This window comes from Hydractinia symbiolongicarpus, chromosome 7 (assembly GCF_029227915.1).
Source record: "Hydractinia symbiolongicarpus strain clone_291-10 chromosome 7, HSymV2.1, whole genome shotgun sequence".
Lineage (NCBI taxonomy): Eukaryota > Metazoa > Cnidaria > Hydrozoa > Anthoathecata > Hydractiniidae > Hydractinia > Hydractinia symbiolongicarpus.
Genome location: NC_079881.1, coordinates 5040889 through 5058173, shown reverse-complemented (window position 1 = coordinate 5058173; position 17285 = coordinate 5040889). Strand labels below are relative to the sequence as shown.

Here is a 17285-nt window from a genome sequence, read left to right as displayed (position 1 = left end):
CCTTATTTTATAGGCTGGAAGAATGCGCACTTATGATTTGCTTGTTAATCTATAATGGTGGGTTTTTAAAATATAGTGGGCCTCAAAAACTCACTGAACCGACCAAAAACAAAAAGATTGTGGTTAGTTCAGAGAAAGATGTATCGTCAAATACTACTGGAATCCATGTGGAACATTTTCTCGTTACAGCTTGAGATTAGTTGATTTTGAATACAGTTTAGGTTATAAATAAAATAGACTTATTATCCTCGACTTCGCAAATGTTATGTCATGCAGTATATCTTATCATGTTATCTGTAGGTCCCCGCAAGTAAAAATGTTATAAATAATTGTATGTATTGAACGCCTTAATACACTTAAATTCTCACATTTGATTTTATTCACCACATTAAATTTAGTTTTAAGAATGTAAATGATAGAATCTTTTGTGTGAATTAGTCGTAACTCGTGGAAAAATCAACGGTAATTCAAAAAAACCATGGGAAATTCCCCGCCTTTACTCACGGTACCAACTTTGAGAAGCATACAGAAAGTTGAGCATTAGCCGAGGGTCCAGGTGTAAAAACACCGAGTCTTAACAAGTAACTGTATGTGCCGGTCAAGCGCTTAATAAGAACCGCAAACTGTGTCACACATTAAGGTGAAGCGCTACAGTGCAGGTATGCAGTATGTCGTAAATCAAGTGAAACGCGCATAACGTTATAGTGTTTTGGATGGAACGTATTTTTCAAAAAATAACTTTAACATAAATTTAGCTGAAATAAAAACACAGTTTACAACCTGTTGTTACCCCATCATAGCAAAAACCGTGACACCTGACTGAGCGCTTAGTATAGGTAGACGATCCGAAATAAAGCTGCGAGGATCGTTGTTTGTTGAGGATCCTTGGTAGTATTATCGACCCAAAATATCCCGTGAAATACGTTGCTAACTGGAATTGTCTGGTTATTAGATTTTTTTTTCGTTCTTATTGCATTGGTAGAAAAAAATATGTGGATATTAATTCATACAATATATTTTTATAAAATTATTTTTACATCTTTGCATTTTTTTTATTATCAAAAAATGATTAATAACTGGACTTTCTAAAATTCTTCAAATAATGTACAAGGAGATAAAAACAAATTTTGAAGTCTTAAATTTCTAATTACAATTTGTTACCTTTACAAATGCATCATTTAATCATACCAATACTATCCCTACTTTTTCTAATATATAAGGGATATGATTGAAATTTAGAGTATATAGGAACAGGTCATCCATTTATTTTTTTAAGTATTAAGGTCTCGGTGTATATTAAGGAGTGGTTGAATATTTAAAATACAAAAAAAAAAGAAACATGGAGCTAGAAACGTGAAAATAAATGAGAATAAAAAAAATGTCAATAAAAAGTAATAAATTTAACATTATGATGCAAAACTATAAACCTAGGACATATTAACAAATAAAAAATTCCTGTTACTTGCTCTCTATGCTTCCTTAAACACTTACCACAAATCCAGCCTCAATGGCCATAAGGGCATCACGTGTTTATCAAGTATTTCCAGGATATTTTGTTTTTTCCAAGACAAGACGTTTATCGTCTGGAAGAGAAATTACGACATTCGAATTTCAGTTTAGTTTCTACATTTTATTATATTTCTTTTTCTTGGTTGCTCACATCACTCTATAATTTTTTTAAGGTTTTACAAGGAAGATATTTAAAAGAAATATAATCCTTCGAGAAAAATTAAAAACAAATCAATGACTATCAACTAGTTCCCAAAACAGCTTCAATGCCTTCTAACTGCTTCTTGACTTTCCTAGAAAATAAAAGATAAGAAAAAATGAGGTTCTCATTTCATAGATAAATATCTTCATTGATATATTTGAGGCATGCAGCAATTATACCTACAAATACGACCAACTTGTCATCTTTTTACGGTCAGTGTGAGAAAACGGTTGTTGCTTGTAGAACAAAAAATTTGCAGCAAAAAAAAATTTTTTAACTCATCTGATTATTGTTTCGTTTTTCATAGCAAATCAAACAATTGCACAAAAAACCTTGAAAAATTAGGTCTTCACTTTTAAACTTAATGTCTGATTTTAATTTCTATGTTGTTTTTTCTTTTTCTTTTTTCTTATTATTTTTATATTTTATTATTTTTGTGCAGTTATAAGCAAAAAAAAAAATTAAGTTATGTCGACGATACATTTCCACCTATGATAATGTTTACCAAGGAGCTCTCAGTTAGATTTATTAAAATCGGTTACCGTAAATGTCGTCATGTCTTTCCGTCGTTGTAGCTATGTCGTTTTTCGTTTATACAAAGCATGCTTGTGCTTAAATGTGTTATGAAATGATGAAGTATTCCTGCTAGAAAGTTAGTCTGGGTTTGTTCAAATAATATGCTATGTCATGCAATACACAAAATATTATTATATTAAATTATTATAATATAAATAGCCTGGAACTAGTGAAAAATAGCCTGGGACTAGTGAAAGAGAAAAGGCACAGAGCTCTTGGTCTTGCTGCTGTCCAGATAAGAAAAGAAATAAAACTTTGAAACACAGTCTCAAAGTATAAAATATAATTACGTGTTGCGAAAAGAAACTTCATGCTACAATCCTGTTTTATTTAAAAACATGGTTTCGCGTATATAAAAATTAGTGGGTGAAAGTGGCGGGTGGTGGAAAGTCAGTACCAGCTACATGACGAAGAAAGAAAAGAAGCGACTAGGCGAAGTTAAGTGAAAAAATTGTATCCATCTAATTTTAATTAATTATTCTTAGGTTTAAAACTAATGTTGGACCGGCTCTTTGTTTTTAATTTCCTCTGAACTTCTGAAGAAACGGATAAATATAAGTAAATAATTGGATAAATGGATAGTTTTTCTAGTTACTTCTGAAAATTAAGAAAACAAAGAAAAGATACAATTGAAAATACAAGAAACAAAAGACACATAAAAGAATCGAGTGGAGCTAACATTGAAACCAGATTACTAAAATAACTAAAAGGGTAACTAAACAATAAAAAAATAATAATAATAAACAAAAAAAAATATCTTATAAACAAGACAATCATTTTTTAACATGGACATATTATATATAAAAATATACACAATATATAATGTATAAAACAGTAACTATATATATTTAAAAATTGTATAAATAACATAACTTGCATTTATATAAAAATATATAAAAATAAGACTTTGTCAAAATACATCAAAAATTTATAAAAACCTATGTAATGTAAAAATAATACCATAATGCATTTTTCTGTAACAATGTCATAATTTATAGCTGGAAATTATCCATGTGTTTTCAATTTTTTCAATTTTGTTGGTGTTGCTAGGAGTGAAGACTAAAATACAGTTAATGTACTTCTTGCAAATACAGTTAGAGCTATGAATGTTCTATTTGTAACAACTTATCAATTCCTATTTTGTTTACGTCAGCAATTTCTTATTCAACGGAATTTGTGGATAAAATTGAGATGTTTTAATTGAACGGAGCTGTTTTATATTCTATTTTACTCACTTTTTCAGGTGATCAACATTGCTTATAAATGTCAAATAGAAATCATTAAAATTTCAAGTCACTCTTCGGTAAATCATCCTTGTGTTCTTTTTGTTAAAATCAAATGGATATATGAAAAATTTCAAAATTAAGTAAGTAGTTGAGTTTTTTAACAAACACAAAACACACTTTATATACTGCATTCAATTCCGACATCATAAAATTGTTAGAATTTGAATTTATTTTAAACATGTCGCTTAATTTTTTTCAATTTTTTAACCCTATTAACACCGGGAATCATGATCTAGTGTGCTATTGGGAGACATACTTGTGGAAAGTCAAAATACAAACAGATTCCACGTTAAAAATAATTTGATTACGTCATTGGGATCAGCAAAAAATTTAAGTATGTCTAAAATTGGTCAATTTTCCTAATTTTGCAATAAATTTGAATTTCTCAAGTACTACTATATAGCCTTTATTCACTGGATAGAAATAAAATATTTAATATAAAAAAATGAATCAATTTACGTCATTGGAGTCGAAAATGACGTCATATTTGTAAGAAAGTTTCTTATTTTAACTATAAATGCAAAAACATTTTCTTTCCTAAAATATTTATTTTCAGGTCATTAAAATTGGCTGTAACGTAATTTTGGTGAAACAATATTTCTCTCAAATCAACCCCCGCCCAGCCCATCAGCAAAACCCAGTGCTACTAGGTTTATAATCAATAATGCACATTTAATAAAATCGTAACCAATACTAAGCGTGAGCTAAGCGTTTCTATAAAAAGCGTGGATTACTAATCCTGAGTGAGTTCTTCTAAATATATGATGTAATTTGTTGAGAATGTTTTTCAGTTTGGAGTCTAAGTAATTTAAAAAAAATACTCTGGTGCAATGGTCAAGCATGTCAGTAACAATTGTCGTATAAAGTAAGATGTACTTGCATTTTATGCAAAACCAAAAAAAAGGCTTTCCCTTGACTTTGGTGTAATCATAGGCCAAATTTAAAGGAAAAGTTAATCTTAATACTCTCAGACTATTTTTTAGACATCTAAATTTATCGTCAACTGGCATGTGCCACTTTGTACTTTAAGCAAGTTCAATATAGGAAGGAAGAAAGGAAAGAAAAATTTGTGGATGTAAGAAGTTTGGTATTTGTTAGAAGGTATAGAAGGCTGCAAAAGCAAGCCTTAATCGGTTAGAGCGTTTTGTATATCTTCGGTCTATGTGCAAGTCATAAAATTCAGAAAAACTTGGAAAACAAGAGCTTAATATCGTTCAATACCTTCTTACGCGTTTTCTTCTAGGTCCAATTCCGGACGACAAACCTGGATTATTTAATTTGAAGACCCAGTCCAGTCTCCAGCTTATGTATCTCTTTAAACCGTTTGGTAAAGGAAGACTGGCTAAAGCTTGTGGCGTTGAAGGGATATTTTTACTAATTTCTTTACAGCAGAGATATTGAAGTGAGAAGCTAGTCTTATAGCTGCATAATAATTTCATTTTAGTGCGTGCAGCTGTCGAGGATATCATTGGGTACAAACTTTTACCAAGTAGTCCCTCAAATGCAACACCCAAAGGTTCTCCGTTCTTATAAAATGATAAAGTTCCTTTCCATAGGTCAAGGTGGCAACCAATTATAGCACCGCGTTCGAATTTTTTTGTGTATTCTCTTGTTTTGCCATTGTGATGTAACGTACCAAAGTAGCTTATACCCCAACTATCTGCGTTTTTACCAATAATACTACAAAATTGAGATTTATATTTATTTAGATCAACAGATGATGACCCAACACCAATCATCTAAAAACAATCAAGACAAAAAAAATTGTTAAAGTGCTAATTACTGGAGAGTTTGACCACACCGACATACTTGTTGGGACCCACTTTTAAGTAAAAAACAAATGGCTGCAAAACAAAAGAGTATCAATAAGCATAATGTACTTACCATGTCTGTACCATAAACAGCACTTGACATTTTAATCTCCCAATAGTGTTCTTCACCTTCCCGCAGTTGTCTAAGTCCCCGAATTGCAGCTGTCCCGCAGCTATAATCAGGATGGAAGTATACTTCTGTATATGTTGACTGTACAACCACGTCATTAGATTTATTGTTTTCATCCCATAACCAACAGTAATCTAAAGTTTGTAATAACCAAAGTTATAATAAAACTTTAGCTAATTAAAAAAAGCGATATTTAATTAATTTAATTAATCACTATTTTTGATCATTTGACAGCGAAAGAAAACTAAATCTTGAAATCTTAAAGACATATAAATACGCGAAAATTGATTTGCGAAACATTAATATTGTGAAAGTGAGAAACGCAAAAAAATTGAGATGATGATGTTTCACAAAACCTCAACAAAAACAACAAAATATCGCTAATAAGAATACTCTGAAATTGACATTTTGTTTTTTACCTTTAATACGAATATATAGGGGAATTGGTCCAGAAATGGAAAGTTGTGTTACGGCCGCCCACAATGTGAGGCCAGGGGTTATGACTCCCACTCTTTAATCCAATCAAGTTGTAGGTATAACAGGTATACTAATACACTTCAATTGATTTAAAATAAAAATTTTATATATGTCACTAAAATGGTTTATAGGCATTGTGTTAAATAAATAGTCATCAAAATTGTCGAAATTATTAAAACAAAACATTCAAACATTTTCTTCACTATATTTTGTTTGTAATTTATTTAAGTTCTCGTAGGTTTGGTTTTGCCGAGTCTGAACCTTCGGAAGATGCAGAATCTGATATTAATGATTCTTGATTCTTATTTTATTTATCAAAAATAAAAATTCTAAAAGTTTAACCAATAATCAATTCAAAGTTACATAAAAGAAAGTTCATTTACTGGCATTCTATAAAGTGAAGTTTCAAAAATTGTCTCTGGTGCGTCGTGGCTAATCATGGTTTTTCCTTCTGCGTCTTTAATATATGGCTTTTATTACTACGGTCTCACTGGCTGAGAGTTGAAGAGGATGTGATGAGGCTTGTGTAAGATTACATTGCAATTATTACTTATAATTACCCAAATTTGGATTTCTTGAAATTAATTTTTTTTTACCTTGACCAACAGATATGGCAGGGTACTGGAAACCAACTATAATCTTTTGATATAAAAATTCAAAACAAAGTAATTGAATGGCTTTTAGTCATGTCTTTGTGCATGTTAATTATCATAAATAAAATCGGATTTTTTTGACGTATGGTAAAACTGGACCAGCAGGTTCATTGAACTATCCCGCAAATATTTTTAACGTTGCATGCAGCGAACCTTGGGTAAATAATGAACTTTATTGGTTTAAAAAAATAAATATCGGTATAAGGATAAATTCTGCGACGCATGTAATAGTTTAAGTACTTGCTGTTACATTGATATAATTAAGGGTTGGGAAAAATTCCTTGTGGTGACTGGCGATGATATGACATGATTGACGATGAAATTGACTTTGTATAGAAAAAACAAGGGTCCTATAGAAATTCTATCAGTTTCAATAACTGATTTGCTATACGACTTTACTACGAGACATGTTACTCGCATATATCAAGGCATATTTTGCATTTTTCAAAAACACTACAAAGCTTAACTCAAGAGGGATGTGTTTATCTATTAAAGGAAGTGAAGGTAAATCAAGAAAACCATACAGTTCAGCTTCTTAAAACAATTTACAGTTTTCTCCTTTCAGTAACATAGATTTGACGAAAAAATGTATACGAATGTATACAAAGAAAGTACCCGGGGTGTAAACTCATTTCCCGAACGATTTTTAAAATGCATTCTTTAGCACTGAAAAGCATGTGACTTTTAGTTTTCAATAATAGTATCAATTTGGATTAGACGCAGAACGAAAGCAGTTTAATCGCCGGAAACCGAAAATGCGCGGTTTCCCGTAAATCCCGCACACAACTGGTATAATCAAACGTGTACAAAGAAAATATCCGAGGAGTAAACTCCTTTCCCGAACAATTTTTGAGATACGGTTTTCACCGCTAAAAGCCATGAGACTTGTAGTTTTTAAAACTGGTATCATTTTTGATCAGACGCCAAGTGTAAGCAGTTTTATAGCCGGAAACCAAAAATGCGCTTTTTTGTAAATCCCGGACCGTAACCCCAACCCCAGCCCTAAAGTTATTTTTTCTCATATGTAATTTTAGTACCTCCTTCTATACATCAACGTAAACACAGCTTAAATGTTCTTGTAAACGAGGCCAGCAAAGTGTAAGCATGAAAAAGAAGGAGTAAATGTTCAGCTGATACTTGCTGATTTTTAGGCTACTATAAATGCGTAATGTTATTTTATGTTCTCGATTCAAATGTTCTTTAGAAAGACTATTCCAGAAGAAGATACAAAAAGCCCTGAAAAGGAAAAAGCTTAGTAAATAGATTTTTTCAGACTATATGTCCAACTGACATTTTTTCAACCAAACGTTAATAAAATATTAAGAACTTGTTGTTAGCCCGTGGAAAAATTCAAGAAAATTTCAGGGTCGTACGCATTTTCCGCGTCGATACTTCGTGCATATTTAACACATTTCGTGTGTTCCGTAGCACAACTGCATTATGGCGCACAAATGGGTGAAATAGTTAGCAATATATAACACCGTTGAAAATGATACCCTGGGCCTTACCCTAACCCGTGGTTAAGATTAAGGTTAGGGCTAGGGGATTGATGGTGTTATATATTGCTAACCAAGTCAAATACAGCTCTTACTATTAAGAGAAGGTTCATCCCATTTCTTTTATAAACAGCCTATCTCCTGATTTTTTATGTAAAAAGTTTCATTGGGACAGTCTTCTTTTAAGGTCTCAGCAAACATGCTTTAGAGGTTTTTGAAAGAAAACTTATTTAATTTAGATGTTTTTAGAGTCATTGAAACTCAATCACAATTTTTATGAATAAACCTATAAAATCCCTAAAAATTACTATTTGAATCATTTTTTCTTGCTTTAGAATCCCTTAAAACATGCAACAATACAAGCGTACCTTCACTATTTACTTCTTCTACTTCTTCCTCTTCTTCGGTATTAATTATATTTGATGTATGTATTTCATTTAGTCTTTCTATTTCATCTGGTCTTCTTCCAAATATATCTACTAAAAACTGTCTTTGATTCCGTTGCCTAATAGGAGAAGAACGCCTTCCACCCTGGAGATCATTATGGGGTCTCTCCTCAAAAATATCTTCTTTGTCAAGCGAACGACGTGACGATTTTCTACCTCGTGGTTCATTTTTGCGTAACTCCATACCTTGAAGCGAAGTACAAAATATAGATTGCAAACAAACTACCAGAGTTCCTTCCAGATGAAGAATGATTTAAGTGCAGTTGTGATAAGATTGACCGCATTTATTTATTTTGCGATAGTCAACTTTCGTTTTCTACAATGTTATTTTCATATCATGCCCAAGATGAAAAAGATATTTTTTTATTCTACAGCAAGTGTGTTAAATTTTTTTCTTGCGTTTTGTTTACAAGCGAACATCTACCATTTTCACATTGTTTGCAGACTCCGGTACCTGCGCAGCAAACCGAGTTGGTAATAACACTAAAAGTTAACAACGCTTATTAGAATGAGCAATAAAGATTAGGACATTATTTATTTATTATATATTATGATATATATTCTTGTTGTTTTAAGTAAAAAATAAGTAAAAAAAAAATTAAATAAAATAACTTTTTATATTGTTCTTATTTTTAATACTTGCTATCAACAAATTTTGATTGATATACGTTCAGGCAACTTAAAATTATACTGATATTGTTTTATGTTGCCGAATAAAAAAATAAAAATGACTTTGTTGAGTAAATTTCCCGCCTTTCCACTGACTATCATCGACATCTATTAAACATCAACCTCGTACCTAGTTTCCCTATTTTCTTAAGATTAGTTCAGTCGAGTTTTGATAGCTTGAACCTTCGACATTTAAAAATTCGTGATATCTGGATTTGACTATGTTTTATTCCAGAGATAGTAATATTTCTTATTCAGTAACCCGTAACTTTAGACGTGCCGAAGAAATTTTAAGAAACTTTTGTAAACAAACCTTTAAAAAAAAAAAAAAAAGTGACACCGCAATTAGTAATAATTCATTTTTTTTATTACCAGAGAGTGATGTCTTTACAATGTATGTAAGGCTTCTAATATGGTCTCTAAAAAAACAATTTTCGTAAAGTTAAGCCAGAAAAATTTAAACTATATTAATATACTGCTGGTGGAATGAGATTTTTTTTTTTTTTTTTTAAAAGGAATGGCGCTGCGTCCCTTTTCTTTATAAAAAGTAAAAATGGTCTTTCAAATTCTTTGATAAATTTAACTCCGTGAAGTTGAAAAACATAGCTACACTGCTTTTAGGATGAAAATTGGTGGGAGAAGTGAACTTTTAGAAGTACACCATTGCTAGGTTTTCGTAGGTGATTCTATTTGCATAGGTAACATACCTTACGCGTTTTTATAGATAAGAAACCACTTTTAAAGGAACTGTCTATTCGTCTTTTAAAAAACTTAGATGTTTCTACTAGTTGTATTTTTTTTCAGTAAGACTGTGTTTTCATACATGCTTCCCCTCAATTGGGCGTATATTAAGTAGTTTACCCTGACGAATCGAAAAAAAACACTAAAAACTGAGGATTTCAACGCAACAGACAAAGTTTTAGATGATAATAAAAGGCAAAAAAGCTTTAATTCATCTTTTCTTATGTATATGTTGATGAAATTTTCTTCTGTCGAAATAATGTTTTTGATTAAATATCATCTCCCTGATAGACCGAGTTAAAACTGAACTTGTAAAAAAATTCTTTCTAGTAAAATGACCGCAGAATTTAAAAAACGTTTTCTTTGCGTTCGTTTGCTTCATCTTACTTTTATCCACTTAATTACCAGGTCCCTTTTTCATTAACTGTTCATGTAGTTCTGTTCTATACAAATTTTAGTGTGATTGATAAACCGAACACAAATTGACTCACTTATCTAGAAGAAGTTACGCAGGTGCGCGAGCATTTCTGATTAATTTTTAAAAAAAGCATTGAGCGCTGAATAAGTGAGTATAAAGGGCTTTAAAATATTCAAAAGTTTCCATGACAACGAACAATAGTCTATATACGCATATATAATTTATCTCGTTTGCTTAAAATTGTTATTCATTAGACACCTGAGTTTTATCATGAGTAAAACAGATATAACATAACTTCCAAAAGTTACAAAAGTAAGCATTCATATGCTACCAAAACACACTTTAAGAATTAACCTGTCAAGAAGCCATTAGTCAACTTGTTGGCTTTTGGAAGTTCTATAAATGCTAGTGATTTTGGTGGAAAAATTAAAGCTGTGTTTTGCATTGACGCGAGTCTCATAATAAGTAAGGTACGTAAATCGGGAAAAGACGGGGCGACATTATCACCTGGTATTAAGTACTTTAATAATGGTAGCGGCTTTCTGCGTTTGAACGCCGACGCTCAATACGCTGAATAACCATTAAGCGCATTAAAAATGGCAGCCTTCTGTGAAATCTTTATTGGTTTTAAAAGTTTTTCAATGTGCAAACACTTGGTAGTTGACTGTAGTAACTTCCAAAGGTGCAAAAAACACAACAATCATGACCAGTTGAAATTCTAACGCTCATACAGAGATGTTAAACGATAATGAAAAACGGTCATAATGCTCGCCACCTAATGTAATCTTATAGTAACTAAAAAAAATTTAAACAGTTAAAAAAGCTGACAAGTGCACCTGTTAAAAATGTTCGCTAGCAAGACGAAGTTAGTAAGTGCTTTCTGACAACGAATGATTTTCTTATGACTCTATCAATGTGACTTCGCTTAACCAAAGAGTTCACAGCTTGCACACGACGTCTTTTAACGTTGTTTCAATGTTGAAGTGGCCACTGGGTTAAGGTTTTATTTTCCGTCGTATCTTTTGATGTTACAGTAGTTGAAAAAATTCTGTAGCACAACTCGATATTTTCCCAAATAATTTTATATTGTTACCGTAATTATTCTACTTTATAGTGCGGCCGAAAAAATAATTATTTTCGACATGTAGCGTTAATAATTAGAGGAGATAAATTACCATCAAATCATCAACTCAACACCGCACTAAAAATAAGAGGAAAATTTTATCATTATCACACTAAATAAGATGAAAAAAAATACACATATTATTTTTTGATAATCTCCAAAATGACGACAACATAGAAGAAGAAGACCCTTTTATTTTGTAATCTTTTTTAGAGTAAAAATTGAAGTTTCTGATACGAAAAAGATGATAAAAAAGAAACTTATAAATGTGTCCATTTTATTTCCTCTCTGATAGGAAAAATGTCAACCCGCACTAAATAAGTAGAGGAAAATTGTAAATTACTAACATTCCAACCGCACTAATAATAAGAGGAAAGTAAATTGTTCCTTTTTTGAAAAAAAAGCCATCAGCACTAATTAGAGGCCGCACTAAATTAGAATAATTACGGTACGGAGTTAATCGTCTTACAAATATTTTACCAAAAATGTTATTAACAGTTCCCTCTACAAGAAAACAAGACAGTTATTCAGTATATAGTTATTTAACAAAAGCCCATTTGCATTTTCTCATTTAGACTCAAAACCATTTTTAAAATGAAAGATATTGTTTAATTTCCAAATTGTTTCAACTACCAAATGTTTTATTAAGCCCGAAATACACCAGAGTTTTTTCTGCGATGAAGGGTAGATACAACACGGGTAAAAATTAAAAGTTAAACCAGTGTAACTGCTCTCTAGATTTCTAATTACTTTTCTTTTTGTTTTAAAATATTCAAAGATGATATTCTACTCTTTAAAATGTGATGTAAACAGCACAGAGCGAGTGATTGAAAAGCAATACAAGATCTAATGCTACACTCAAAGAAAGAAAAGTGTATAAAGATACACTAAAAATTGTTTACAAAATATGAAATTATCCTGCCAAATATTCTGATTGATATTTGTTTTGCCGTTGAATTAACGGATGTTGATATAACACGGTAGACAACAAATACAATGGAATCTCTAATTAGAGGTTACCATAGGTGAGAAAATATATTAGAGAAGCTCGCTGAATGGCCAGTAAACATTCTTTAACCTTATTATAATCCAGCTTGTTTGGCCTTTGCAACCCTGGGGGTGGGGGGGATAAAGTGCCAACGGGTTATTAATCCTCAACCACTTACGCTTAAGTAATGAAACATGACAAGCTATTTCTTAGTACAAACTCACTCCAGGTAAAAATAATGTGATGACGTCATATACATGGCTAACTTTTTGGTCCTGATAATACAAAAATTCTGGTCTGCATTATATATACCTTGTGGGGTATCCAAAGATTTGACAAAGAGCTGCATTTTATTATTGGCGTTTATTCTAAACTTTACACAATAAAGTTTAAACTTAGTATGACAAAACATTCTTTTCCTTCTAACATATTTTTGAAATTGTTTATCTTCTGTATCTTCTAACCTTAAAAGTACCTTCTTCTCCCTTAACTTTTTCCTGTCCAATAAATAAAAATCCTGGAAGACATGTTTTCCGGAATGCAGTTACTTTGCCAATGATCTTTCTGTTAATGTTGTTGCGATCTGAATTAATGGTTGAATACGGTGTTGGTGTTTTGCTCTTTGTCATATAAGCAGGTTTTTAAATGTCAAAATATCTAAGTTATGGTTTATTCGAACATGCCTTGCTATACGACAGATAAAGAATACAACAGTATAAGTATTATTCACCCTCTTCTTATTCTTTATAAAAAATACTGTCATGGAATTAATTTCGTGAATTTTGTAAAAATTATTTCCGGCGAAAATTATTTGAAAAAATCGCTATTTGCGAAATTCGCGAAAATTAATTCCCGTGAAACTTGGATTTATTTTCCTCTTTCAATAATGATTTACTGCAAATTTTAGACCAATTTTTTTTCTTCTGATTTATCTGGAATTACATATATAATATCTTTGCTAATTTCAAGTTTAGTAGTCTTTATTATATGTCTCATACATAAAAACCTTGAAAACAAGTATAAATTGAGAAATCAAATTCTTTTTCGCAAAATTCGCGATACTTAATTCTCAAGAAATTTTTATTTCACTTGTGTTTTGTTATATCTTTACTTTAAAACATCTACAAGGATTTCACAAGTAAGCCAAACAGCAACGTTTCAGAAACAATTTTTCGTTAAGAAAGTATATTAAAATTAGTCATATTTGACACTTACCCTAAAAGACGTTCTTGTTCCTGTAACTTTCGCCACTCCTAAACACATAACACCTTCCGGACATGGTGGTATAGTCATCTTTGGTGGTGCAGTTGCAATGCCGATAGTAGGATTCTCAATGCTTCTACTTTGCATTTTTATGCTCGAAAATGCTGCTGCATTATCATTTAAGGACATAAGAAATGATGCCTAAATATACATATAAAATTCTGTTGGTTAAATGCCCAGTTTAACGTTACCGATATTATTACAGAAAAAGTAGTATAGAGACTTCATAGTTGCTATGATGCGCTTACCTTAAAAAAGAACGCGCTTACGATGCTAAAAACAAGTAGCATCGACATTCTGTACTGTTCTTTTCTTCTTTTTCTTCTTTTTCCTCCTTTTCTTTTTCTTCTTCTTCTTCTTCTTCTTCTTCTTCTGATTTAATACTTTCAACGTTATGCCCCTTTCCCGTTTTTCTCAAATGTTCTTAAATTAAACTTTTCTCCTGCAAATTTATAGTCGCGGAGAAAATTTTCAGATTATTGGTGGAAAGAGACAAATAGCTGATACAAAGCTTTTACGTTTTTCCTTCTTTTATAAACGTGACAATTTTATTTGTTTGTGTCGTAAACTTCGGAAATACACAGTCGTTCTTCCTCATTTAAATTGTGTGTTTTGACGTAACACAACTATTTTCTACTGCACCATTTTATCTTCCGTAATATAAACAAAATAGCAGTACCACTAGTATTGTAAAGAAACTTTACTTTCTAAGTTAATTCTGATAAATAAAATTATGCTTCTCACGTCAGACCAAATCAATACGACCAAAGACGAAGTTGCCATCTTATTGTTTATCTCTCTGCATCAGTATATTTTTTCGGAATATAATATGACTCTTATCTCCCAGCGTCTGTAAACGAAGAGATCAAAGTGATATTAATTCGGGGGTACATTTTGCTGAAATAAAAGATTATATATATTTATAGAATGTTAGATAATCCTTATCTCTCTGATTCTGTAGGTAAAAATAGCAACGACAGTGATGTTTATGTGAGGGCACGTTGTGCTTGAACAAAAGATATAAAAATAGAAAATAAGCGTTTTTATATTATCACGAACTAGACATCGAAAATAGAAGTTCATCGGAGATGATCGTTTTAGTGGAAAAAGCAACAAGTCTTATAATGAATCTGTCTTCATGACAAAAAAAAAATGATGAAATGTTTAAACAGTGCGACGATCGGAAAATTATGAGGACAGAATAAGATTATGACAATTTTAGACGGTATAATATCTTTATTGCTATGATGCTGTGGTATCCTCTTTTAATGTTTTTGTCACTGATAATAACAGAAATCATTTATTTGTAAACGTAAAACGATTAACACCACACCACACCGCACAATCCTTCTACCGTCTCCACGAAAACTGTCTACTCTACCAATTAACTCATCTTCAATATTCTATCTACTCTAAAGTCTAATATTCCGTCTTTCACAGTGTATAAACGAAAGAAGTTTTTTGTCAAAATGATCCATTCATTATTGTTGTTTATGCTGCCAAAATAATCATCTGCTATGAACTTTGTGCTTCAGAATATTAGTTCATCTCAGTATACAATAATATTGCAGTAAACTTCTTTCAGCTTGTATAACTCACTTATTACCCAGTACCTTTTTATTTAAGTCTCATCCCTACTGGCACAAGAAGTAGGGAACAAAGTGGCTGAGATCTCTTTTGTTCGGATATAGCTCTTTGTTGTGCATGATGTTTAGTATATTTAGGTAATAAAAATTATTTCATTACTCTAAACAGAAGTTGTGAAATGTAAATTAAAAGTATCGAATAGTTTCACAGGGTTTTTGAAAGGCGCTTTTGTGAAAATATAACTCACTTTACCTGTGACAGGCACCAACTTAGAAAAAAACTTTGATGAGAAAAAACTTCGCTAATTTTGCGAATTCTAGCCTTTGTGCGCGAAAGTTTATCTCTCAAAAAACTGGAATTGTTCATTCACGACAGTTTTTCTCGCGAGATACTGAAGAATTTACGGCTAATGATTTCCACTTTTTTTTAGAAATTTGATTTGTGGTTTGAACATAATTTTTCTGTATCATTAAAAGGGAACACAGAAATTATGTGTTGATATATTGCTGTTACTCTAGGGAAGGGGGCTTCACAAACACTTAACCCTATTCGGTCCGGGGTTCTTCGGACATATTATGACCGGGGGATCTGCTACCCCTATATAACTTTTCATAGGCTAGTCCAAATTGAATCAAACTTGGCACATTTATAGCACGTCACACAAGAAACGAAATAGTGGCAATAAATTTTTACTTGCGTCAGCACATTTTCTGTGACGTCGTCAATAGCTTGAAATTTGTTCAAAATACCACTATCTGCTTAAATTTCAATTACTTTAGTTCTAGAGCGAATTTTTACATTCTGTTTAAAGTTTCTGAAAGCAAGATAAAGTTATTTAACATATTTTCAGGTTTTTACATAGATGGCATAAAAAAATGCCAAATATTGCCCGAAAATCTGTTTTTTTTCGATTTTGGGGTAAAATCCGCAATAATCACGTGTCCAAAACATGCAAAATGATTCTTCTTGATGAAACAAGGTTATGTTGTAAATTACAAGTTCTAAAGATAATTCTAACAAAAATTTTTATATTTTCATTATTATAAGGGTTTTATAGAGATTTTTAGGGGTGGTTTCGAGTAATAGCCAATATCAAAGCCTCTGAAGGGTATGGGACCTAAACATTTTGCATGCAGGTGTCTAATAGATAAATATTGAAACTCAGTAAGTCTTTTTGCCATGCAACATAGCATTAAAGAGTTATTAAAAAAGGAATCCGCCTCCCGGACCGAATAGGGTTAAAACTTAATCTCTTTTGCACTCCTTCTAGCAGGGGATAGAAAAAGTAGGTTTATAGATAAATATGCGTAAACTCCTCCAAATTCTTGAAGTCCAAGAATCGCAAAGCGTAGATTTTTTCGCGCAGTAATAAGTACAATTACGATTATAATTTTTGCCTCATCCAATAGACAAAGATGTTTCTATGTAAGCAACACGCACTTCGACCCCGTCAGAATTTACTTGTCAATGTACAATGTCAATTGTATTGCTAAGGTTCCCGCGAAGTTTGTGAGTGATACTGAGAGGAGGACATAATCCAGGCAAACCATAACACACATCCCTGCGAAGTGTTCACAGTGGTGAATGATAAGACATGATAACTTTTTCACAACTTAGGTTTAAATAAAAACATAGGCTTTCGTTAACGCGTCGAGCTAAAATTATCACCTAACATTCTCCAATATACCGAATAAGTTCTCGTGAAAGTTTCAAAAGCTAACCCTAACTTTGGTTTACATAAAAACGAAAGTTTCCGCCTATCGTGAAGACAGTCAGCAAGAATTTTAATTTTTTAGAATAGATTCTTCGAAAGTTAAAAAGAAATATAATGGCGAAAACGGAGTAAGTTCCTAGTATTGAAAGCCATGTCGCAAAAATTGGGATGAGATTTTCACAGCGATGCACGTTTT

At 31.7% G+C, this 17285-nt stretch overlaps 1 protein-coding gene across 1 annotated transcript; it reads right to left on the bottom strand.

Moving 5' to 3' along the window:
- Window positions 1-999: 999 nt before the first annotated feature.
- LOC130649119 (SPRY domain-containing SOCS box protein 3-like) lies at window positions 1000-9042 on the bottom strand. Its single transcript, XM_057455335.1, has 4 exons — window positions 8509-9042; window positions 5458-5648; window positions 4795-5312; window positions 1000-1802 (listed from the first exon to the last, which is right to left on the bottom strand). The coding sequence occupies exons 1-4, from the start codon at window positions 8768-8770 to the stop codon at window positions 1751-1753; spliced, it is 1023 nt and encodes a 340-aa protein (XP_057311318.1). The 5' UTR covers window positions 8771-9042; the 3' UTR covers window positions 1000-1750.
- Window positions 9043-17285: the final 8243 nt, after the last annotated feature.